Genomic DNA, 25037 nt, shown 5'->3' on the forward strand with positions numbered 1-25037 from the left:
TGTTCAAAGGTGCTGGGTTCCACAGAGCTCTCTGGAGATGTGCAGCACGTCCAACCAGCTGACCAACCAACCACTAAGCTGTTTTTGCAAAGCTGTGACCAGCTTGGTAACATATCGCTTTATATTTGCTCTTTCTCTTTCCTTACCTGTGGTGGGCAGCCTCTGAGATGGCCCCCATTGATGCTCATCTCCTGGTATTCACCCCTTGGTAATCCCCTCCCTCTGAGTATGGCTGGACATTATGGCTCACTTCTAATGAACACAGTACAACAGAAATGATGGGGTACCACATCTAAGATTAGGTTACAGAGAGATGATGGCTTACATAATGTTTCCCTCTGTACCTAAAGGAAGTCAGCGGCATCTCTGTGGAGAAGTCCACGCAGTAAGGAACTGACATCTGCAGCCAACAGTCAGTGTGGACCCGAAGACCTGCCAACAGACACATGAGTGAGCTTGAAAGCAGACCCCCAGCCAAGCCTTGAGATGACCGCAGCCCCGGCCAACATCTTAACTGTAGCCTGTGTGAGCTCTGAACAAGGGGCACCCAGCTAAAGCAGAGCCAGATTCCTGGTCCACAGGAACTATTAGATAATAGGTGTATAGTTGCTAAGGTTTGGGGTAATTTGTCACGCAGCAGTTGTTGACTAATACACTATCTCACTTCCCTTTGCTCCTCACTCTTACTTCCCTTGAACTAGAACCCTCATAAGCTTTAGCAAATCAACTCGTCTTGGGCCTTTTTTCCTGGGGAAGCTGCCCCCAAATTCCAGTCTCAGTGACCTCCATGTTGCACCAGAGAAACAGAACATCGTTTTCAAAGTCCAAAGCAATCATTCCTAAATACGCACCAATGTCCTACCAACTTCTCCCAACTGGGGCTTCTGCTTTAGGCTATTTAGGTCCAACAGACTTGTCCCATGAATGTGATGGGTTTTTCACACCAGTTCTGCCCACATGTGACGTTGCTGGGCCCTCATGGCTCCCCGAGGCAGCCCACAGCATCCCCACGGAGAGTCATGAAACCAAACTCGGCTAGAAACTGGAGTTACCCCATTCTGGATCCTCCCACCCACCTGTAACCTTTGTTCCATCATATGACTAAGATGACTTCTTTCCAGTGATAAGGAAATAAAGCCTTTTGATTTTTCAGCTACTGCGAGAGGTGGAGGTGGAGGGTGGGCCTGGTCTTCTGTACCTTTTGCTTTTCTTCTCTCTCACTCCCACAGGCTGGCTTCTAAACATCCCATTAAATATTAACTCCTCCACACATACCCCCCGAAGTGGAACAGGGGCACGAAAATGAAGAGAAACTGTACGTCAAGGCATTTTCCATTTCAGGGACGAGTCAAAGGCTTTAAGAGGGTTGGGCGGTAAGTGTGTTTGGGGATTATCTGTTTGCCCTGGGCCCTGTTAGTGCAGGGGGTGGTGCTGGTCCTATACAAAGTCAGGGCAATAAACCTAAGTATTCTTTTTTTTGCCACCCACCTTCCACAAAAACCCCAAAACAATAGAAGAAACTCAACAAATGACACTCGTGCCCCACTCTAGTTTCACTCTGGAAGACGAAATGTAACTTTAATAAAGGGAACTGGGAAAATTCTGAAATTCTCCTTCTGGAACCTTGGACGGGATTTCCACTTTTCCTTGGGCCACCAACAGACTTCAGAAGTGGCTCAGGACGCAGGAACCGCATCAGCCCCCAGAGGCCAAGCCGTGGCAGAGGCCACCCGCCATGATGTCCTTCTGGAAGTCTTGCCTGCATCAAAGGTCTGTCTCAAAGGGTATCTCCAGGAGACAGGCTGTGTGACGCACGCAGCGCGGAGCATCAGTTCCCCCAGGGTGACTGCTCACTGAATTCTCTTTGCTAATAATAACACTGCCACCCCAGCTATTAAACTGTGAGCACATTCCAGAGACTCTTCAGGATAGAGCGGTTCTTTGCCCCCAGCGCTCCTACTCAGAATTGCGCTCATTTCAGATTTCAAGTTGAGTTTGGCCAACCCAAATCTTTTCTCCTTTAGAATAAAACCCCCCCAAACACCCCTCATGACCCCTGGCCCCGTAATGCCCGGATTTCCTGCCTTTTCACTGCGTAACAGCCTCTCTCTCTGATCAGCCCAGGAGTGAGCACAGTTGGGGGAGGGTCCGGCCAGGACAGAGCTGTCATTCCACCCACATTTCCTGAGCTTCTACGGGGTAGATTGAAACACGTTAGGTGTGTAAATAGGTCATGGGGCTTGGATGTGGTGCTTTCCTGAGATAGTCCGCATACTTGCAGACTTGCCAAGCACGCAAAGCTCAGTCCCAGGGCAGGGGGAAGGCGAGGAGGTGCTCAGAGGCAACCTGAGAGGCTGGGATTAGGGTGGTGTTTAATCAGGAACTGAGACTAAAGGGCTTGTTAAGGAACCTTCGTGCAAAGAAGCAGCGGGATCTGGGAAGTGGGTGGAGAGTACAGGCGTTGGCGTCAGACCTGGGGTCCGAGTCCTGGTTCTGCCGAGTGACATGGGGCAAGTGACAGATGCTCCCAGTCTCAGTTCTGTCCCTCTATGAATGGGGACAATACTACCCACCTTCTGGGGCTGGTGATGAAAAGGAAAGAATCCGTCTAAAGCTCTCAGCACGGTACCAGGCACATTCCAACCAACCAGTAAGGACAACCATTGTGAGCATCGTGCAAATATATAGCAATTCACACTTCAAACTACGTTCACATATTAATAGCTCTTATGAGCCTCACGGATGAGGAGAATAAGGCCCCAAAGATGTATGCAGTTTGGCTTGTTTGGGGCTGCAATGCGGGGCTCTCATCCCTTCAAGTGTAGTGTTTCCCCCGGATACGTTACATTGAAGAGTGTAGAGCGTTAAGTCCAGTGCTTAGTAAGTGGAGGCCACTCATTACATGTGAACAGGCTCGCTGCCTGGTACTTCTCTTTTGGGGACCAGGAAAATGGCAGCTTCAGTGGCTCATCCCTTGCCTGGCCTTGGAGAAGGACATGGGAGGCATTAAGGGAAATTCCATGGGTCACAGCTGCATCCCACCTCGCTCCAGCAGCCAACTTCTCCACGGGAGCTTTCCCGGCGAGATGTGAGGCATTACAAGCTTCAAACCAGAGTCTGAGAAGCAGCAAACTTCTATAAATGAAAATGCTGGTATCCTCTTAGCGCCAATCTCCCCCAGCGCCTTGGGGGGAGCCGTGCGGTGAAGCGGGGGAGCTCTGCAGAGGAATGATCGCGTTCCCAAAACTTTTCTTGTGTTTCTATTTAGGAGTGGAGTTCTTGGGACAATTTGTCACATTTGGTTCTGACTTAGTATGCTAAAAAATAACTCCCTCTTCACCTGACCACTGAGAGTGACAGCCAGGTGTCAGGACAGCCCTGTGGAGGGAGAGGTCTGCCCTCGCTGCCGATGAGTCAGGTACGAGGCCAGCTCGAGCATCTGGACTAATTTGTCCTGAGCTGAGCTGCCGGCTGCCTGCCATTTCCTCCCCTCCCGCCCTTATTTGGAGTCCCTGACAGCTGAGCCGCAAACCAACGGGGGAGCTGGGCGCCGGCCAACCGTCACCCTCTGCTTCCCCGCGTGGGTCCGGCTGCTGATGAGAAAGAAGCCTGAGGCATCGCTGTGAGATAACCAAGGACTCTTTTTTGCTCTTCTCACACCTTTGAAGTGGGAACCTCTTGAGGCAAATCAACAAGAATGTGGCTCCTGCAGCTGGGGGTCCCGGGCTCGTCGGAGCTGCTCAAGGCGGAGGGGTTGTGACAAGCTGGCTGGACTGATAACTTTAAAAGGGCATCTTCTGCTGGCTCCTCGCTCAGCTGCTTTATCGCTGCAAGTGACAGAATGGGGAGGGTTCCATCCCTCTTGTGCTCTCAGAGAGCCAAGGGGCTATAAAAAGAGGAGGCGCAGGGCAGCTGGGAGACGGAGACGGAGGAAGGCCACGGGTGGGAAAGCAGAGAGAAGAGTCAGCAAGCACCAGACCACCCATTGACCGACGCCAGCATGGGCTCCGCCACCATCGCCGCGAGCTTCCTCCTCTTTCTGGCGTTTCAGCTCCCAGGGCAAACCGGAGCGAACCCCGTGTATGGCTCTGTGTCCAACGCAGACCTGATGGATTTCAAGGTAGGGCCAGGAAAGGGGCACGGTCTGGGATGAGGGGGCTTTGTGATGCTGTGCCAGGCAGTGAGACGTCTCCCTTTCCCTGTTTTCCTTTTGTAAAGAACTTGCTGGACCATTTGGAGGACAAGATGCCTTTAGAAGATGAGGCTATGCCCCAACAAGTACTAAGCGATCAGAATGAGGAAGCTGGGGTCCCTCTCAGCCCCCTTTCTGAGGTGCCTCCCTGGACCGGGGAGGTCCACCCAGCCCAGAGAGATGGGGGTGCCCTTGGGCGTGGCCCCTGGGAACCCTCCGATAGATCTGCCCTCCTGAACAGCAAGCTGAGGGCGCTGCTCGCTGCCCCTCGGAGCCTGCGGAGGTCCAGCTGCTTCGGGGGCAGGATGGACAGGATTGGAGCCCAGAGCGGACTGGGCTGCAACAGCTTCCGGGTAAGAGGAACTGCGGATGGAAATGGGGTGGGCGGGAAGGAAATTGTGGTTTTGTTGAGGTTCAAACCTTGTGAAAGAATACCACCAGGGGACGCCTTCAGCAGGAAAGGGAACAGCACAGAAGCTTACTCCCTTTGAAATTTCTGTCCCAACTGGGTAGGTGCCCCATGAGTCTCAGAACCATGATACCATCCTCAGCTACAGTCTGCTGAGAAAATGCTAAGAGGAAAAGAAGTCACTGCTAGGAGCACCGGGAACTTAATATGTTCACGGGGCCAAGTCACCTGTGTACCGCTGATGGGCAGTTCATGGCCCTCGAGGAACTGTCAGATCCCGAAGGATGGGAATTTACCAGGATTGACTTTTACTAGTTTCTAATGGGCAATTTGTTTACCAGTTCGTGGAACTCAGAGGGTCGTCAAGCTGGAGCGGGGGCTGGTGGGAAGGGAGCACGGTCCTATGAAACTGACTTTCTCCAGTGGAGGCAGGTCACCAAGTCAAACATGTCTCTGCTCTCTTTGTAGTACCGAAGATAATGGCCAGGGAGGAAGAGGCGGGCCAGGCCCCCGGCAGACTTCAAGAGATCCTCACCCCCTGGGATCTCTCATTCAACTTTGTCCCATCTCATTGCCATCAGGTTGAGTTGTGACGAGTGTCCTATTCAAACATCAGCCTCCTGTCAACATTTCTCACATTTTATGCTAAATGTAGATAAAGTGGTTTAGTTGTGGCTTCTCCACTTCTCCCACCCATGCGTTAAATTTTAATCACCTGTTACTGACATCGGTTTGAAAATGAATAAACTTCAGCACCACGGACAGAAGCTGGAGGCTTGGTGTGATTTCTTTCATTTCCTGGGGAAGGGAGTTCAGCCTGATAGTCCTTGTCATTTTACCTTTTGTCAAAGAGAATAATGCTCAGTTCTTTTCTTCCTCCTTTTTTAAAAAAATAACAAACTTATTTTGGGGAGCAGTTAGAGGTTCACAGCAAAATTGAACAGGAAGTAGAGATTTCCCACATATCCCTGTCTGTCCCACGTGTACATCCTCCTCCATTATCAACATCCCTGTCAGAGTGGGACATTTGTTACCATGGATGAACCTGCAATGACGCATCATGATCACTTAACGTCCATAGTTCACATCGAGTTCACTCTTGGTGATGTACATTCTATGGGTTTGGACAACTTCGGCTTCCTTTCATTTCTCCCTCCGTGAGCACGGTGTGTGTGTGTGTGTGTGTGTGTGTGTGTGTGTGTGTGTGTGTGTGTGTGTAGAGGTCAGGTCTCAAACCACAGCTCTCAACTTGCTCTCACTCATACTGCAGCCTCACCATGGATCCTGAAAAAGCCCCTGGAGACCAAAAGGGCATTTATCTTTATATTCAGATTTGCTCACATTCAGGGCACTTATTTATTGAAAAGAAAACTTACAAACATCTGGGCTTTTCTTCTGGTTACATCGAACGTAGCTTGTACTCAATATGACACTTTTTGTACACTTAGTGTTTTTTCGTTACTGTTATTATTATTATTTTTTAGAGGCATATATGTAAAATAAGGGCACTAACTCTTCTCTGACACCTTTTGAGAGGTAGTGCGCCAGCTGAGTGAATTGCACTTTTAATCTGAAGAAGAGTAGGCAGGATATTTGGGTTTAAAAGCTGAGCAAAGTGAAGAAAGAAAATGTTTGCTGTGCTGACAAACTTCACGTTTATGTGACTTTTGGGCACTAAATTTAAAAATTAGCCATTGGCTTTCCTAAATTCAGGTCCAAGGTGTTTGGACTTGTAGGTTTTACTAAGGTGGGAGCCACTGGAGAAGTTTTTTTGTATCTGCTTCTGAAAAGGGTGCTGCCCAAAGCAGAAAGTACCAGGCCCTGAGTTCACCTGCAACATGAAGCAGGGCTCTGACCAATTTTCCCAGCCGTTACCCCAACACCACACTCTTCGGATCAGATTCTACAACACTCCTCCGACAACCTTCCACCTTCGCTTCCCCACGCCCTTATTCACGCTGTTCCTTCCACCTAGAATGCCCTCTGTCCAGAGCCCTTGAGACCGTTTTGCTCATTTCTCAAGGCTCATTGAGAATGCCACTTCTTCCCTGAAGCCTCCCCTGACACCACATGCCCAGGACAAATGAAGCTCTTCACTGGCAGCATTTTATAACTATCATATAGCTATTATCATAGACCACAATTTGTCTTGGTATGCAACTGCGTCTGTGTCCCTGAACTGCAAGCTCCTGGAGGGTCAATGCCCCTTCAGCAGCCCCTGCAGCACGTGGCACTTTGGGTGCTCTATAAATGTCGGTCAAATTCTCTTGGTCTGGTACAGAAATTGAGAAAAGAGGAAATAAATCAGCAACGTGCTCCTTGTAGAGGGAAGGGGAGGCCAGGAGTGAATTGATGGTTAGAGAGGGAGGTGGGGAAAGAACAGTAAGGTAACCACTTCTCATAAAGATGTTCCTTACGTGGACTCTGAACGCAGAGGGTGGAAAGCCAAGAACAGAGGACTAACAAGGACCAGGAGGGTGGAGAGCAAGGAAGAAGGGTCTGTCCAAAGCCGGCTCCTGAGGTCCGGCACTGGGGGAGTGGGAGCTGCTGAGAGGAGAGGAGTGGGGACCTGGGCTCACTGCCAGGGTGTCGCAGTGACACAGCGGGTGCTCGCCAATGGAATTCACTGAACGTGCCAAATACTGTAAGGCACAAGAGACGCCCCTGGAACTTAGAGGACCCTCGGGGATGGGTGGACGGGGGTGGGGTGGGGGTGGGGGTGGGCGGAAGGGGGGATGGGCGGAGGGACCTGAGCCGACTGAGACCGTTTGCCACTGTGGAGTGGCAACGCGAGGCAGGACAACTGGAGACCAAGAACGTCACGTTTCCGGCGAAACAAAACGTGAGCAAAGAGCCATGGCAGGTGGCAGCGACGGAAGCTGGCTGCAAGGGCTAAACGTCCTCAGGCCCAGCCCCAGGTCCATTTGTTCTGGTTGGACATCGGGGAAAGCTGCCTGTGGGGCAGCCTCCTAAACGCAACACCAACAGGAACCGAATGGCTTCTCCACCGACTGCTGCGGGAAGGAAAGGCTGGAAGGACAGGTGGCTTTATAGGAGGAAACGACCTGCAAACTAGGCCCAACAGCATCGATGTGAAGGGGGAACAGGAGACGGGGACACCGGTGGTTTTTGCTAAGGTCCTCAGGACTAAACTGGTTCTTATACTAAGGTGGTGAGTGGCCCCCTGCGGATGAAGAGTCCTGCTGGGAGAGCTACAGATAAAGACCTGAGACTATAAACCCCTTCCCCAGCTGTGCAACTTTTACATATTAGAGAGAGAGAGGGAGTGAAATGAAAACCAAGTATGTACCACTCTAAAGAAAGTGCACGGTGGAGACAAGAGGATGATGGAGATGAAGACGTTTTATTCTGACATGTTACAGTTACAGTGAGAACTTCCAAGTTCCAAGAGTTCAAATAAGAATAGAATTTTACAAATTAAAAAAAAATACAATTTATATACACAGTAGAATTAGCTAACATTACCACATAAACAAACAGTGCAAACAGAAAGGAAGCTGCTACTGTTGAAGTGACCAAGGTCCACGAGCCGTGGGGCAATACTGCACATCAACACTGCAGGCCTGGGAGGGCGCTGCTGGCCTTTCCGGAGGCTTTCTTGCCCCCTCAGGGCCGTGTCAGTGCGTAATTTTGCATCAGAAATGTCATATGGTCAGCTGGGTCAAGTATACAAGTGTCCATTCCTGTCCGGAACTGTTAGTTAAACAAGGTCACAAGCAAATCGTCCCCCAGAGCACAAAGGTCCCCCAGTCGGGTGGGGACTCTTGGCCCCCTCCCCCATCACCTCGGCCAGGGAAACAGGAAACCATCTCTAGCCAACCCCAGCCCCAGCCCCTGAGGGTTTCTGTTTATCCAGGTGCCAGGTTCACTGGGAGGTGATCAGGCTGGCAACAGGCGGGATGTTGAGGTGCAGATTTCTAACTAACAGAAATCAAAGGAGGGAGGCTTACAGTTATTTTGTTACAAGTGGAGCCCCGCTTGTCTCTGGGCTTGTCTGGAAAGGGCAAGATACCAGGAGAGGACAGGAAATAACGTGCCTTCCCAGAGGGGCTGGGTTTGGGTCCTCCTTGGTGGCCGTCCAGTCCGTTCTGGGGGAGGGAGGCGTTTGCTCTCTGCCGTCTATCTCTGGGCTACACTGAAGGGAACAAAATATCTGGTGCCTTAAACACGACGTGCTGTGCAGGAGGCATAAATCCCGACACCACTCACCCAGGGTGTTCAGGAAGCCAGCAGCCTGCGACCCCGCCCTCTGGAGGTGGGAGATCCTCAAGCAGGACCTCAGTGCTACCAATTTCAGGAGAGGAAAGGAGAGGGAAGAGGAAAGCAGGTTCCTGGTATGGGCGGTCATGCCACTCGCCTGACTTGGGCATTGGTTTCCTTCTCAATAAAAGGAAGAAATAACGCGGTCAAGTTCCGAATGCTACCTTAAAATACCGGCAGCTGGTTGAACGCAATCACATTTAGAAGGGCTTGCCCTTTGGTCCTTGTGATTTCCCGAACTACTTACTGGGAGTTTCATCTGTGTTTCATAAGTCAAGTGCACCCAAGGAAGTTGAAAATTTTATAGGTCGAAGTAATCTTGGTCAAAGAGATTAAGAAAATGGAGGAATGGAGGGGCCAGAGTCATTGGCAATGATGCTGACACAGCCCCCCGGCATAGGTGGAGTTGTTCCCTAGAGTGCGTGGAGCACAAGACCTGAGCCAGCAAAGCCGGGCGGACACCCACTCCCCAGGCTTAAAGGCGGCAACAGAAGTCGGGAGGCTGAGGGGAGAGAACTGTGTTGCTGAGGCCTGGCACTGACATCCTCAGGCAAATTCCATGATTAAAAAACAAACAAACAAACAACTAACGTAATGCAAATGAATGCCACCTTGACCCTCAGAGCACATCTGCCACATGGTTGCACGATGGGCCTAAGATGTTGCTAAACGTGTAGAGAGCACAAGAGGAAAGTAAGCGCAAATGCCTTTGGGTGCCTGTTCAGAGAGGACCAACCAGCCCAAAGGGAAACTAAGTCACTGAAAGGGAGGGAGGCTTCCTCTGCTTGATGTTAAAACCCCGGGGCACGTGCTGGCAGGAGCCACCTCCCTCTCCCCGCTGTTAACCCCTCCTGAAGTTTCCACTGCTGAGCCGCTCGGTAGGCTGCGGATGGCCAGCAGGAGGCCAGTGAGAAGTGCTCGCGAAGGGCAGACAACCTCTTCCTCGAATAAACATCTGCTGTACTGTCACACTCTGGCTTTTTAAGCCACGTCGTGTACCTGTGAGTGGACCTGGCTCAGGATTCACTCCTTTCCATCTTCTGAACTGCACCATTGCCCAGAGTCAAGTGAAGCAGTTTTATCTAGGGGTGCCCTGCTTTCAGGGGTGATGCCAAGATCCTCTGCGCTGGGGTTGCTTCACCAGGAAGATCCAGGTAAAGCGTAAGGAAAGTTTAGTAATTCCATGGAGAAGAAAAGGACCAGGGTAAAAACGTGGCACTCGGAGACCACGGGTAATTTGGAAAGTGGAGAGGAAGCTGAAATGCTGAAACCTAGGGCAGATGTGAATCAACCCTACTGTCAGAGCTACTGTTCAGGAACTATTAGCGGGGTTTGAATGCTTTGTGCTTCTAGGGCTCTAGACTCACAGCACAGCAGCGAGACCAGCGCACCAGCTCACACCCAGAAGCAGAACCTCCCTCAAAATGAACTGCTCAAGATGTCAACTTAAGAGTCCCAGTGAAGGTGGGCCTCCCTGAAACAGGCGTAGTTTCCTCAGGGCCCAATTCCTCAATTTAGTAATTGACTGAATTCTGCAACTGGCATTCCACCCAGTGTTTGCCTCGGTCAAGGTCCCTCCCATGATGGTTTAAGGCAACAGCTGGGTTCCCTAGGAAAGGAGAAAAGAGGTGGTGGGGAACCTGCTCCGAGCGCCCCCGCCAGTGGGTGAGGCCTGACTTCCCTTCTGGTCCTGGTGCTAGTGGGGAGGAGGGGCTGGGGCTTGTGCCAGCACTGGATGGGGGCGCGCAGGGGGCAGGAAACGGGAAGACACTGGCTGAGGTCACACAAGTCCAGACCCTGATGGCTTGACACCACCCCCAGGAGCTCTGACGGCGAAGTGTTCGATGATTGCAGGCTTTCCAAGCCAGCGGGCGACTGGGAATCTTCCTGGCCAGCCATGGCGGCGGAGCCCGAGCTGCAGCTCCCGGAGAGGACGGGCTGGCACGTGGCGGCGAGGCCGAGCTGGGCCGTCATAGGGTCTGGTAGTGCTGCCGCAGCCGTGCCTGCAGAAACTCACGTGTCAGGTTGTGCCGTGTGATGACCCCAACGATCTAGGACGAAGCAAAAACAGACCCAAGTCACCTGCAGAGTGAACCCCACTGGGAAGAGAACATGAGGGACAAGAGTGGACAGAGCTTGCCTGGCCCGTCTCCATAAACGGCAGGGCCAGAATCAGGTCCTGGAAGGACGGGGACAGGCCTGACAACGTGATCAAGACACTCATTTCAAAGGCCACCTAGGGCTTCTCTGGTGGCCCAGTGGTTGAGAGTCCGCCTGCCAATGCAGGGGACACGGGTTCGAGCCCTGGTCTGGGAAGATCCCACGTGCCACGGAGCAGCTAAGCCTGTGAGTCACAACTACTGAGCCTGCGCGTCTGGAGCTTGTGCTCCGCAACAAGAGAGGCCGCGACAGTGAGAGGCCCCGCGCACCGTGATGAAGAGTGGCCCCGGCTCGCCGCCACTACAGAAAGCCCTCTCACAGAAACGAAGACCCAACACACCCAAAAATAAATAAATAAATAAATTTATTTTTTAAAAAAAGGCCACCTAATTTCTAGATGGGAATGAGATAAAGACACAACTCGCGATCGCAAGCTGGAGGCCAGTGGGATGAATTCAGCTCCCAACGGTTTTAGTTGGGCCGGCTAGAATCTGAATGTGAATGTCTTTTTAGACAGGGCCCACGCTCTCTAGCTTCTCAGCCAGCACACGCGGCCTGCTTGGTGTGCCTGTGCAAGACGCAGAGCCCCGGGAAGGCTTCTGAGCGGCGGTGACCCCTGCTCCAGCGCAGAAATACCATCTTTCAGAGCCACCTGGGATTTATCATAACACGTATTTGGACTTTGTCCTAGTTCCTGGCACAAAGCTCTCAAAACTCTTGGCACTTCCTAAGTGATGAGTAGTAAGGGTGCCTTATTATTCCTAACAAGCCCCTTTCAACCACCCCAGCGTTTATGTTAATGAAGTAACTTTTAGAAAGCCCTTTAAGGATGGAGGCTGGTTTCCCAGGGAACCAAGTGTGTGACTAGAAGATTGGAACTTTCATTCCCACCACCCCCTCGCTGTGGGAGGGGAGGGCTGGAGGTTGAATCGAGCACCAATGGCCAATGATGTAATCAATCATGCCTATGTCATGAAGCCTCTATTAAAATCCCTGAGCTACAGGGTCTGGAGAACGTCCAGGCTGGTGAACACGTAAGGTGCTAGGTGGTACCAGAGAGGATGCAGAGCTGGGCACCCCTTCCCCATCCCACATCCCTTGCCCGGTGTATCTCCTCCATCCGGCCGTTCCGGGGTTACTAAATTATCGTTTATTATAAAAGGATATAAGTAACTGTTTTCCGGAGTTCTGTGAGCAGGGGGTCATGGGAACCTCCTATTTACAGCCAGTCAGTCAGGAGCACAGGTGACAACCTGGACTTTCCGTTGACAACTGAAGTGGGGGGGAAGGCGGATGTGATGAACAGTCTTGTGGGGCTGAGCCCTCAATCCGAGGGACCCGACGCCACCCCCAGCAGACAGCGCCAGGGCCGAGCTGAGTTTAGGACGCCCAGCTGGTACCCAGAGAACCACAGAACTGCTTTGTGTGGGGAACACCCGGCCTCCTCCGCCAAGCCAGTGACAGACGCACAGCAGAGCATGAGAGTCCAGAGAACCAGAGTCTTCCCTAAACGGGTATTTTCCACAGCCATCGCAGTGACTCACAGCTGTCACTGAGGTGGGTGTCCCACACCATAAACTGCGTTAGAACTGTCAGCGCGGCTGTGTTTCAAGGAACACGATTTGACTCCCTGCCACTAAATCCGTGTAAGGACACACCGTGCCGTCGGAGGGCCTGCTGTGACCCTCACTTTGGAGAGGCGTCACTTCCTGGAGGGCAACGAGGCGACACCGACCGAAAGCCTCAAACAGGTGACCGTTAATGGTGAAATTTGACTAGATATTGCACAACAGAGGACAACTGAATGAGAGACCGGACTGCCACGCGACGGAATGCTCCCGAGCTGTCAAAGTATCCCAAGTGAACACTCTCTGCTGTGGAAAGTCATTTCCTATAGATTAACTGAAAAATTAAGGTATTAAACAGGATAAATAGTGTTAACATCTTCACTAAACCTTGACATATAAAACCTCTATGTCTAGACACAGAGGAAAAAACAAGATATACTTTGAAAAGTTAACATGGCTGCCTCTACAGAGATCAGGGTTTGGCATTTCTTTTTCCTGCCTATCTATATTTTCGTATTTTCCTACAAACACCAATGTTTGTGGAATAAGAAAAACAATGGAGTTCTAAGAAAGAGAAAACAATGGGAAAATCTGTAGCAATAATTACTAGGTATTTTACTTTTCAAAACTCTCCAAGTATTTTGTCTGAAACTCCCTCATTTACTGCTACAAATTCCCATAACGGGGGGAACTGACCCCCTCCTCAAGGAGGCGCCATCAGGTCAAGGGTGAAGAGGAAGGTTTCAGGACAGACAAGGCCCTAAGCGCTTCTGGGCCTCAGAGGGAAGACCGGTGAGACGCTGGCGACATCTGCCGGCCACACAGGAGACGGCGTAGAAGAAACACCCCGGAGGCAAAGGGGAAGGTTCCCGAAGCTACCGCAGTCTCCCTCTCCACCCCTGGGCCCCTCACCCCCGGTGGGGAGCCACAGAGCAGGTCGGGTCTGAGAAGCCTCCCTGCGGGATTCTGCTGCTCCTTCCTGGGTGAGAGGCCCCGCCTCCCCGGCAGCACTGCCCTTAGAGGGTCCCTTCTAGAAGATGCGGCCGCAGGCACACGCGCACTTACGTGCCCTTACGCTCACCTCTCCCACCGCATTCACCACGGGCAAGTGCCGCAGGCCCATCGTTCTGAACAGGTTGAAAACTTGGGAGACGTGGGTGTTGGGGGAAACAGTGAAGGGCGCAGGGTTCATGTACGGGGTGACGTCCTGCAGAGGAGACAACACAGGGGACCTGTGGCCTGTCCTGCCCGGCCAGGATCAGCTGCCAACCGTGCAGACGAGCAGCGGTCCACGCAAGACAGGCCCTCGGCCTCCGTGCCTGGCCCCGTCCCCAAGGGAAGCCCGTCTCACCACGATCATGCGCGGGTTCAGCAGGGTCAGGTCCAGGTCGTGGATGTCAGGGTACCGCGGGTAATCCTCGGCCATCTCAGCGTAGGAGAGGCGCGGCTGGCTGGCGCTCTGCAACCCCAACCGAGACAGTCCTCGCACCGAACGCGGCAACTGGCAGGGTCACCTTTAGAGACCCCCTCCCTCTGCGTCTGAGAGCGGGGCGGGGCGGGGCAGGGGCGGGGCGGGGCCAGAGCAGGTGCTGCACAGCCAGCTCTCCGCGAATTCCCAGCTGTGTCTCCCTGGGCCAGTCCCCTAATCTCTCTGAACTTCCCCTTCATCTGTAAAGCAGACCTGAGCTATTCTCGAGAAAAGTGCTAACTAATAGTAGCTGTGTGGGGTGACTTGTGTCACCCCAAAAGATACGTCCGAGTCCTAACGCCTGGTACCTGTGAACGTGGCCTCATTGGAAACAAGGCCTTTGTGGATGGAACCAAGTTAAGATGAGGTCATATTGGAGTAGGGTGGGCTCTAAACCCAATGACTGCTGTCCTTATGAGAGAGGAGAGGACACACAGGGAGAGAGTGGGTGACGAGGAGGCAGACGTGAGTGGGGAGCCTCCAATCGAGGCAGGCCGAGGACCGCTGGCGCCCACCACAAACGAGGAAGGCGCCTCCGGAGGAAGCACGGCCCTGCCGACACCTGCGTCTTGTCCTGTGGCCTGAGAACTCTGAAAGGATACCCTGCTGTTGTTTGAAGTCACCCAGTTTGCGGCGACTGGAAATGGCAGCCACAGGAGACTCACACGGGAGCTTCGCGACTCCTCCTGCATTCTGAGTCTTCTGGACTTTCCCTCAGCTCTCACTGCTGCTGACCGTCAGCAGGCAGCTGGGCCGCCACTACCAGCTCTCGAGCGGGGCACAGGAAGCACAGGTGCTAGTCACTGCCCTGCCCCGCTCTCCTCCCCTTAACTCCCCTCTGCACACAGCCCTCCCCGTCCACCGCTGACTCGGGCCAGCTCTGGCGGCTCCTGTGTGCAGGCCTTGTGTAGTCTGGCCCACTTCATGCCTCCAAATTCCCTGTCCCCTGTGCTCCACACGTGACCTTTCCCCCATTCCAGCAGGGCTGGGCCTCCCCACAGGCCACACCCCCAAGCCTGAGCCTCTCCACCCATGACCTTTTCTGTCCTGCCCATGAGAGCTTCTCTTCTGCAGGCCAGTGAGACCACGAGTGACCTCAGCTGGCTGCCCACAGGCAAGACCCAAAGCAGGAGAGTCAGTTTGGAAACTAGTCCTCTGGGTGACTTTTTCAGGCTCCATCTGAAGGGGTCAAGTGTGTCCCAGGTCGCTATAGGGACCACTTTGAACACAGCCCACCCATGCCTGCTATCTCGACAAAAACCAAAGAGAAAAAAGAAAACTACAGGGGAATCGATGAGAAGAAGGGTATTTCTCTGGATGACACATGTAACAAAGTTCATTCACGGCAGACATTAAAGGCAGAAACTATATTAAGAGCCCACCGGCCAGAAGGACACTCAGCCCCGGGTGAGGAACTACGGGAAGAGGCGCCGGAGGGCAACTCACAGCTCTGCTCGGGCTCAGCGCAGGGACCCTGCCTGCAGCGGGGCCACGCGGCCACACACACCGCTGGACGGCAGGTGCACGGACTGTGCTCCTGCCACCCTCGTGCCTTCCAGAATCCTGGTGGGGACAAGAAAGGAGACTCACCGACTGGCTTTCAGAATAACAAACTCCTCGGACAAGCAGGGTGACGAGCTGCGAGCGCAGGATCAGGCCGTGGAAGGTCAGTGGGCGGAAGCGCTCCTCCATGGTCCAGTCTTCGCTTGGGGACTGGTCAGGGTATAGGTTGGGGTAGGGAGTGTATCTGTTATACAGAAACCAGACGCTGCCTAGGACACCCTCAGCAGGATCACTTCCCGTCCACGTCCCCGACCCCCTCCCCCAAGCCCCCCGGACAGCCCCGGCGGGCGGGCGAGGGGCTGACGGCCCCGCAGGCGGCCACGCTCCCTCACCTCCGCTCGAGCATCTGCTGCAGGAGGTCCTCCTTCTCGCCCGGGTCCTCGGAGGTCACGTGCTCGTCGCACACGTTCCGCAGCTCGCTGGATGGGTAGGACTTCATGGACTGGCTCCGTCTGCGCTGCTCACCGGCGCGGGTGAGGATGCTGCACTTCTGTGGGCGGGAGGGGCGGTGACGACGGCCAGCTAGCGCGGGCGCGCCAGCACCCACTCAGGTGAGGATGTGGGTGACAGTGCGGGTCAAAAGCACAGGCCTATGCCGAACTGCAAGAAACCTTCACAGCGGCTCAGGGGCTTGTGATTCAAAGGAGCCTGTTGGAGCCCAAGGTTTTTGCCGGCCCAACACCCCTCCTCCTTTGATCTGGGGACAGCATCTCAATGCTCCTACGTCACGTCTTGGCGGTCCTATCAACTGACGTGCCCCCCAGCCTCCGAAGCCAAGGGTGGGCACATGACGCAAGTGAGGCAGTGGGACTCTCCCTCAGCGCAGGTGCCTCCTCGTACCTGCAGAGGGGCCACCAGCCACCTGCTCGCCCAGAGTGCACTGCTCCTGGTGCTTCAGCTCTCCTGTCCATCCTGCAGTTCCCAATGGACTTTTTTCTTTCTTAAGTAGGTCAAAGTCCATTGTTGGCAACTCAGAACCCTCCCCGATACAACCTGCACCGAATACTCAAGACTGATGTTTAAAACAACAATCTATCCACGTGCTTGCTGCAGTGGGAATGAACACACGTCCTGACGGCCTAACACAGTCCTTACTCACTGCGTAGTCTATACTCACTGTCCAGTCCACACTCACTGTCGCGTGCAATGAAAAGAGTGCTGACTTTCACAAGAGCCAACCGGGGCCACCCCATCTACGGGGTGTGACAAGCACGGCATCACTGTGGGCAGCAGGGAACCACTTGTCCATCGCCCACCTCTCCTCCGGGGCCGTTTCCTTTACCTTGTATTTGATGTTGTTACTGATGAGCTGGTTGCCCTTCATGAACTCCTTCTCATTGCCCCGGTTCTCCGTGACCACTGGGAAGGCGTGGTGGACAGTGGTGCGCAGGATGCTGACCAGAGACTGGATGCGGGTGTGCGGGTAGACATAGGTCAGGTTGGGCTCCATGATGTCACTGGCTCGCAGTCTGGGGGAAGGAGGGAAGCGGTCCGCACTCACGACAGAGTCCACGGCACCGGGAGCAAGCCATGATGGAGCTGCGCTGCCTCTCCTGCACTGCCTGGACCACCTGGGCCCCTTTTCTGAACCATCTCTAGCAGTTCCTGGAACACACCCGTTCCTTGGTGTGTTCCGTCCCCTTCGCACATGCTGTTCCCTGTGCCTGGAATGCCCTTCCTTGCTCTGTCAGATGTGTGGGCCAAGACCCTCAGCTCAACATGAATGTCCCCCCTCCACAAACCTCATCCAGTTGCTCAGGGGTTTGGCCATCGCTCCTCAGCACCCCATGGCACATGCCAGTATCACCACCAAACTGCTAATTATACTGGAATTACAATGTCTGGGCGTCCCTTTAGACCAGGGATGGCAACCGTCACCCACAGGTCCAATCTGGTCACGCTCGCTCGTTTACATGTTGTCTGTGGCTGCTTCTACACTAAAGCGGCAGGACAGAGAGCACATGGCCTGCAAATATTTACTATCTGGCCCTTTCCAGAAGTTGGCTGACCCCTACGTTAGACTTTAAGCACCTTGCACGATCCCAGACACGGGAGGCCTGAACTATCTGTCGGCTGATGGATAAGCTGGTGATTATGCCCAGAGGAATCACTGCTGATAGGACGACACCTCGCTGGGCACACACGAGGCAGCTAGTTCTCACTCACAGGGCTTGGAGCCTGAATTTAAACACTCAATCATAACACTTCCTATTTAACCGGAATGCCACAGCGGCCGAACCATCCCCGAAGCGGCCCTGCCCGCCCCAGTCCCCAGCTGCACAGGGCCGCTCCACCATCCCGAACACACTTGGGTACAGACGTGCTTGCTGTTGGAAGGACCTTGCTGTTGTTACTTACCTTCTTCCAACCCAAGAATCTGAATTACCGTTTCCTACCTAATACAAACATTCCTGGGCCCTAAAGTCTGTAAATTCTGGAACTAGGACATGATGAGAAATTCTGGCCTTACTTGTCCATTTCCACCTCCGTCTCCCATTCTAGAAGCGGCACGCCTCGCAGGCCCACGTGGATGTCATAAATGCCCTTATTGAAAAAGTCCCCTGTCCATTTGGCCACCTGAAACACAAAGCAAAGACTTGAAAAGAGGCTGCTGTGGGGGAACGTGGCCCCGAACCTGAAGGAGGCCTGGACGGGGGGCGTGCTCACCATCAGGGTGACCATGATGGGGAGGCCGTACGTGATCTCGCTGGTGGACTCAATCAGGATGACCGTGAGACTGATGCTCATACGGACGACCCCGCCCAAGAAAGCCGCAGCGCCAATCAGGGCAAAGGTTCCCGAATAGATATGGCCCAATCCAATGTAGCTGGGGAAGAAAGAAACCAAGAACACGCCTTAGAATCACACTGGGGGTGCGGGAGGGAGTTATGATTTGCACACTTGTGCATACGTACTCAAGTGCACGCTCAGGCGCATGCGCACACACACACACACACGCGGTACCTTTTGAGAACGTTGGCAACTAAACGTCCAAAAGCAGCTCCACATAGCAGGGAAGGCACAAAAAGGCCGCTTGGAACAGAAATGCCGTAAGTCCAACACGCAAGCACGAAATAGAGGACGAAGAACAACGCCAAAGTGATGGGGCTAAAAGTACCTGCAAAGCCAGAACAGACCGACCTGAGTCCCGCTAAGATGCCTGCCAAGGCCCACCAGACTGCGTTGGCTCCCACCAGGTCCTTCTGCGCCCTGACCGGTTCACCTCCAGCACCGGAGGCAAACACCCCAATTTTGTCTGGGTTGGCATTACCAACGAAAAGCCCTGTTCTCGCTTAGAATGAAGGGCAAGCCTGGCTCTGTCTCACAGAGGAGTAACCATTTGTTTCCTGCCCCAAACCCCGCCCTCCCGGATACTCACTATCCTGGTGGAAAAGCTGAAGGATGCCAGACTCCTGGGAGTTGAAAAAGAGTGTGGCCATGTCATTGTAGGTCTCATTGGGACAAAAAAAGGTCTTGATGCTGGAATTCACTTCTTCTGATGTGACCTAAGAAAAAGGAATCAGAAAGTCAAATAAGAGCCCCTGAGGAGGGCATCTGAGACTTCAAGTGGGATGTCTCCAGCGAGGTCGAAAGAGTCTGGTTTGCAAGCTTTACCCATAAATTAAACAGGCAGCAGAAAAAAGATCGATCCCCAAGAGCAGCCAACCGTGATACGGTGTATTCCTTGCGTTTTGAGAAAGAAAGAATCAGGAGGAGGGCCCCGTTCATGCACATTCATAACAAAAACGTAACTACACTTAGGGTTCACCATGGTCTGGCTCTGCCTCCTCTCCCAGGGCTAATTTTGTCAGTGGTACTGCGGGAAGCCTGGCCCCACAGCACCATGGATGGTGGAGGACGAGGCAGGGGACCGACAAGTGGCCGGGAGTGGACAGGCGTCTGCGGAGGAGAGTCCAGGGCACGGCCTGACCTAACGCCCCAACTTTGTCCCAAATGGAAAAAGCCTCCACCCGAGTTTGCTGCAGAAGAAAACCCATGTACATGAGGCCCGATGCAGACACCGCGCTCCTGGCTGCACAAAACCCAAGCTGGGAGGAGAGATTACTTCTCCACATCCCAGCCCTCTCATTCTCTTCACCGTTTTGTGTGAGCAGATGAGCTCCGGGCACTGCTGGACTCGTTATAGGGCGAGGGTATCTGTTTTCTGGTTGGCGATGTACAAGGAGCACAGGGGGCAGACCTCACACCTCTCACTGGGCAAACAATTAGAGAGTGCTTCCTGCAAAGTTAACTAAGCAGACTTTTCCTGGATTCCATTCTATCGATATTAATGACACTGTAAAGATGCCCTTATGTGGACCCTGTAACAATACCAGGTGATGGGTTTGTATAACCCTACCAGGTGGACCTGGCTGGGCAACACGGCCGGATGAAGGCTGCTGTAGGAGACAGGAGAGCGCCCCCTATCGGCAGAACCTGGCAGGGAGGAGCTGGCAAAGGAGACGCGTGTGCGGAACAGTGAAGGGGGGACAAGCTGAGGCGACAGCTTAATCACCAGCACATGCAGTGTTTCCCAAACTATGCCTGGAGGAACCTAGTCCTGAAGGTGCTCTGGAAAGAGTCCTGTGGTGAAACGCATACAGAAGTATCACAGCACTTGCTGGAAATCGGTGTATCTGTGAAAAGCAGAGAACAGGCTCCATGATCAGGTGGATTTGACTCTCACACTGCCACCCTCTAGTGACCTTGGGAAAGGTCTTTAATTTTGTGAAGCTTCCGTTTCCTCATCTATGAAATGGGAATAATACCCACCTCATGCTATATATTACTAGCTGGGTGATCTCGGGCAAGGCCTCAGTTTGCCTCAGTTTTTTCATCTGTAAAATGGGGACAATACTAGCCAACGTGGCAATGGTAAGGACTAAATGAGGTCATGTATGTACAGTGCTTAGTAGAACACCTGGCACACTACGAACATTCCAAACATTCCTAACACTTACTGGAACTTTAAAGGCCCTGAGAAATCCTGTATTAAAGAAACCTACTCAGCTCTGGTTAACCCATCTGACCACAGAATCCTTTTCCATTTGTTTGCTCTTGAATCACGTGTATCAATGTTCCTTAGAACACACTTTGGAAAACATTGGTCTGGTAAGAGGTGGCCTTGGGGAATAGCCAGTAACAGGGATCAACAAACATTTCCTGTGAAGAGCCAGACAGTTAATATTTTAGGCTGTGCAGGTCACATACAGTCTCTGTCACACGTCCTTCTTTTTTTTTTTTTTCCCCAACGCTTTAAAAATGTAAAAACCATGGACCGCAGTTTGCTGACCTCTGACCTCTGACCTAGTACATTCTAGCCGTTCACTGACTGTTCCTGGGGACAAGGAAGAGGCAGCCACTCAAGACAAAAGCCCAAAGGGGCTCAGAGGGACTCGAGTGGCTCCCCGGAGGCAACAAGACAGGTACTTAGAGAACCTCCAGCCTCCACCCTAGAGACCGGCTCTCAGACCCACCGGACTGGACTGAAAAACACAGGGTACAGTAAGCTCCAATGCCTACCTCACTCAACCGGCTCTTTCGGGGAAAGGTGCTAGAAAACATCACATACCCCTAGGAAAGGAAAAGGAGAAATGCAAAGAGGAGGCATGCCAGTAAATGGCCTAAACCCAGAAAAACTAGAAGATGCAGGACGAGCCAGGACCACCGTGTGCCCTGAGGCAGGCACTCCTTTCTCCCGTCTGAGGGGTGCCTCTTACATCCCGAGGGTGAGGCTGGCGTGCACCTTTCAGGGGTGGGGGGGGTCAAAGAGTAAACTGAGGCTCGGAGGAGAAGCAGACAGTCAGCATCCTGAACGTCTGTTTCCAATTAGTTTTGTTCAACAAAGAGAGAGAGGGAGGGAAGGAAGGACGGGGGCGGGGGGGGGGAGAGGGAGGGAAGGAAGGAGGGAGGGGGACGGGTGGGGAGAGAGAGGGAGAGGAGTTCCCTCTATGAGAGCCAAGACTGTTCACAAAAGTGAGAAAGAGAAAGTTTGGTGCACATCCTCTCTTAGGTAACAAGACTACTACAACGCCCGCCCCACCCCGGGCAATCTGAATCAGGTGTGGAACAATGAACCCAACACGTCTATTAGCTCTAAACTGAGGCAAGCCATACATTTCCGGATTCTTCTGTTTCGCGTGTGTAGGACAAAGGTAGCAGGTGCACCAGGGTTACCTGGAGTGCGAAGGAGTCATTACCAACTTGACTTGCGGAAGACATCTGTCGGCATTCTCCTAACACCATGGAGGCCACAAACACCACCACGGTGGTCACCAGAGACACCAAGAGGCTCTCCAAGACTCTAGGAGGCAAAGCGCAGCCGTTACTGTGGATAAAAAGTCACCTGGTCCTGGGACCTCAAAAACTGCCTACCTCCAGCCCTCCTTTCCCCCAAGAGCACGCACAGCAGCCCCTGCTGTTAGCACGTGAGCAGAATTTATCAGTGACTCGCTGCATTCCAGCAATTTCCACGTAAAAAGTGGGCAGCCAGTAACGTGGGCTGCTGCGGCCACATCATCTCTCTCCGAGGAATGAACGGCCTTCCGTTTTAAGTCCTGGGGCGAGAGTCTAGTGAGAGTGCACCCCTCGCAGGGCCAATACTGACTTTGCCATGTGTCCTGGCGGCCAAGTCCAGAGAGGCTGGGAGTGAGCCAGTGGCTCTGATATAAATTAAGCTCAGCCTCAGTCTTTTGGCCCATCTGACAAACAGGTTTCCACTTTCAGTCTTAGACATGACATGAAAGCTGGTGTGGGAAGTGGGGTCCATTCCCCGGGAGAGATGGCTTGGTCTACACAGGGCCTGGGGGCCACGGCAGGAGGGGAGGTGACTGCGTGGGTACCTGACGAGCTTAGGTTTCGGGTGCACGTTTCGCATACGGTACTTCGCAAGCCTCTTGTTCAGACAGTTGAATGTGGCTCCCAGGAGGCCCCCAACGACCCCCATCACGACGAAGAAACCCAAGTCCATAGCTGTCCAGAGATGACATTTTTTATCAGAGTCAGAGCACTGAGAGAAGGGGCAAGGGAGGGAGAGAGAAAAACCAGAGTGCCCATGAGAACAGGAAGGGACAGGAGCAGAAAAAGACAGAGACGAGAAGCGATCCTGCCTTCTCCCTACGAGAGCCAAAGCAGTGCTGGAATCCCGCCCACACTGAGCACAGGGCATGCGGGAGACGACAGGGGCAGGGACGCACCTACCCTTCTGACAGCTTCTCTCTGGCACTTAAGAGCAATTTTCACGGGTCAAGAAAGAAATTTGGGGGGCAAGGACAAAACGTACCTTAAACTCGCCAAAGTTCAGCAATCCAGGGAGCTGGAAGGAACCCCAACTTCCAAACTGAATCCCAGAACGGAAGAAGTTGAGGGTGAAGGTGGCAGACATGGAGCAAAAGAGCTAGGGGATAGGTGAAAAAACAACAACACTCGATAGCAACAGGTCCTGCCTCCTCCCAGACGTGTCCCCACCAACCTCCTGCTCCGCACAGAGACCGGCCAACTCCAGGTCTGGACACAGGGCCCTGGTGACCACGGCAGTAGATACACCACAAGTGTGAGAAGTTGGAAATCAGGCTATTAGGAGTTTTCATTCAGCCTTTTGTGAAGGACTATTCATTTACAGCCTACTATGCACCAGACCCTGTGCCAAAAAAGGAACAGTAAACACCAGAGGAAGAACGTGCTCCCCTGAGGCAGGAGACGGGGGTTCACATCAGGACCACAGCCGGTCTCACCTATCGGGTCGGATGGTTCGTCAGGAGAGAAGAGCAGCAGCTTGACTAAGGATGGGAAGGGTGCTAATATGGGAAGTACAGAAAAGTCCACAGTTTGGAGGTTATGGGTGTCTAGAGCAAAGGAGTTTCCAGTAACGTCAACTCTCTTGGTCTCATCAGAAGCACAGGTTAACTAAAACTATCGATTAAATCGAGCCTTTTATCACCGTGAAACGTCCCTCATTCACTTTGGTAATTCCCCTTGTCTCAAAGTCTCCTTTAACGTTAAGAAACTACTACACCAGCCTTATTTTGGTTAGTGTTTGCATGGTATACCTTTTCTGCTCCAGACATCTGTAACTGTATTTAAAGTATGACTCTGGTAAACAGTAAAAGAGGAAAAAAAAAACTACTGGTAAATGTAACGGGTAAGAGGTGTCCAGTTTAAATCTGGGGGGTGTGGTTAAGCTCAGGGGAAGGTCTTCCTCACCACTTTCCACGTGAGCCCTTGGTTCCAGAAGGATGAGCCCTCCTCCAGACTGAACAAGGTACCCCCAATGGGGGCCCCGAAAGCTGCAGCGACTCCAGCGGCCGCCCCTGCTGATACGAAATCCCGCTTGTCTCTGAGGACAGAAAAGAGAGACGGTTTATCTGAGAAACAGCCCTCAGGCTGCGAAAGGCAAGTTTTCACTTCCTTATGCACTGACATTTTAACATCTCGAGACCCACGAACAGTCAGGGCTCATGAAGGGCAGGTCTCTGGGGAGGCAACTCGGCAGCCAAAGCAGTTCACCTATGAGCCAAACGCTCTCCCCAGAGGAGCTCCGCCAGGTGGGGGGACTCCCTGACGTCCGTTGACTCTCAACATGGATTCTCAGGAGGCAGGCTGGAGGGTTCTGGTGGCACCGCTGAGCCACTGGCTCATCAGACCTTCCTTCCAGAAAGCTCAGCACCAGAGAAAACGTACAAGTGTGGCTGTGAGCAGAGGGGCAGGTGACAGTGACCGGCAGGAACGCCGAGGCGAGAAGGCGGACCGCAACCCGGCCCCTGGGCCCCTGACTGCAAGGGCCTTGCCAGGTGTGCAGGTCAGTAACACACGCAAATCCCACGGCTGAAGAGTGCCCAGAAGCAGCCTTCCAAACCCGAGACGCGGCTGACCAAGCAAATAAACTCCATCCTTGATAATATGCCTGTGGACTTCCCTGGTCGTATGTTCGATCTTGGACCACATTCTTCGTTGTCTGAGATGCTTCTAGAGGCCCTACGTTACGACAAAATGGAAGCCATGATGCCTGCTTGGCCCTTGTGCTCCTAATCTTCAGAAGAATAATTCAAAGCCCACCTCCTTCTGGATGGTCGGGTTCTGCACGCAGCCCGCCCAGCAGGGGAGAGTGTGAGCCGGACTAGAGCAAGTGTAGGGTCTCAGTGGCAGTAAATGAACGGCTTGTTTTTTCCAAAAAACACCCCAATTTCCAACCTTTCCATACCTGTCACTTCGAAAATAGGGGAAGTTAAACTGGATCTTCCGTAAAGAGAGGCTCTGAAACTAGAACAAGAGAAAACAAAGTCAGAGAGGGGCCCGAAGCTGCAGGCATCCACAGCGCCGGGGAGTCCCTGTAGCCTGAGCGTGCCCGGGCAGGGACTGCGAGAAGGAGTCCGGGGCAGCAGATGGGAAGAGAGGCGG

The 25037-nt window shown here is 53.1% G+C and overlaps 2 protein-coding genes across 4 annotated transcripts in view; one reads left to right on the forward strand and one right to left on the reverse strand.

The window, feature by feature from the left end:
• The first annotated feature begins 3588 nt into the window (after window positions 1–3588).
• NPPA (natriuretic peptide A) lies at window positions 3589–5368 on the forward strand. The gene is made up of 3 exons (XM_030865722.2): window positions 3589–4120; window positions 4219–4545; window positions 5070–5368. The coding sequence occupies exons 1-3, from the start codon at window positions 4001–4003 to the stop codon at window positions 5079–5081; spliced, it is 459 nt and encodes a 152-aa protein (XP_030721582.1). The 5' UTR covers window positions 3589–4000; the 3' UTR covers window positions 5082–5368.
• A 2576-nt stretch (window positions 5369–7944) lies between these two features.
• CLCN6 (chloride voltage-gated channel 6) overlaps window positions 7945–25037 on the reverse strand; it is a 28622-nt gene continuing 11529 nt past the window's right edge. Inside the window, exons 9-23 of one of the 3 annotated variants that reach the window (XM_030878276.3) lie at window positions 24841–24899; window positions 23844–23976; window positions 22924–23037; window positions 22484–22650; window positions 21819–21945; window positions 19021–19147; window positions 18606–18759; window positions 18309–18468; window positions 18112–18218; window positions 16924–17110; window positions 15974–16131; window positions 15669–15825; window positions 13962–14069; window positions 13692–13817; window positions 7945–10933 (exon numbers count right to left, since the gene is read on the reverse strand). In XM_030878276.3, the coding sequence (XP_030734136.1) occupies window positions 10853–10933; window positions 13692–13817; window positions 13962–14069; window positions 15669–15825; window positions 15974–16131; window positions 16924–17110; window positions 18112–18218; window positions 18309–18468; window positions 18606–18759; window positions 19021–19147; window positions 21819–21945; window positions 22484–22650; window positions 22924–23037; window positions 23844–23976; window positions 24841–24899 (1965 nt within the window). In that variant the 3' untranslated portion in view covers window positions 7945–10852. Of the gene's footprint in view, window positions 10934–10964; window positions 12945–13691; window positions 13818–13961; window positions 14070–15668; window positions 15826–15973; window positions 16132–16923; window positions 17111–18111; window positions 18219–18308; window positions 18469–18605; window positions 18760–19020; window positions 19148–21818; window positions 21946–22483; window positions 22651–22923; window positions 23038–23843; window positions 23977–24840; window positions 24900–25037 lie in introns of those variants that run through there. The other 2 variants (XM_060311056.1, XR_004043982.2) reach the window with 2 other exon arrangements.

Source organism: Globicephala melas, chromosome 1, assembly GCF_963455315.2.
Source record: "Globicephala melas chromosome 1, mGloMel1.2, whole genome shotgun sequence".
NCBI classification, from domain to species: domain Eukaryota; kingdom Metazoa; phylum Chordata; class Mammalia; order Artiodactyla; family Delphinidae; genus Globicephala; species Globicephala melas.

Bases quoted from the DNA above. Each gene is read 5' to 3' on its own strand.
- NPPA (XM_030865722.2), top strand. From the start codon at position 4,001: ATGGGCTCCGCCACCATCGCCGCGAGCTTCCTCCTCTTTCTGGCGTTT. The intron at 4,121-4,218 runs GTAGGGCCAGGA...CCTTTTGTAAAG, and splicing joins CAGACCTGATGGATTTCAAG to AACTTGCTGGACCATTTGGA.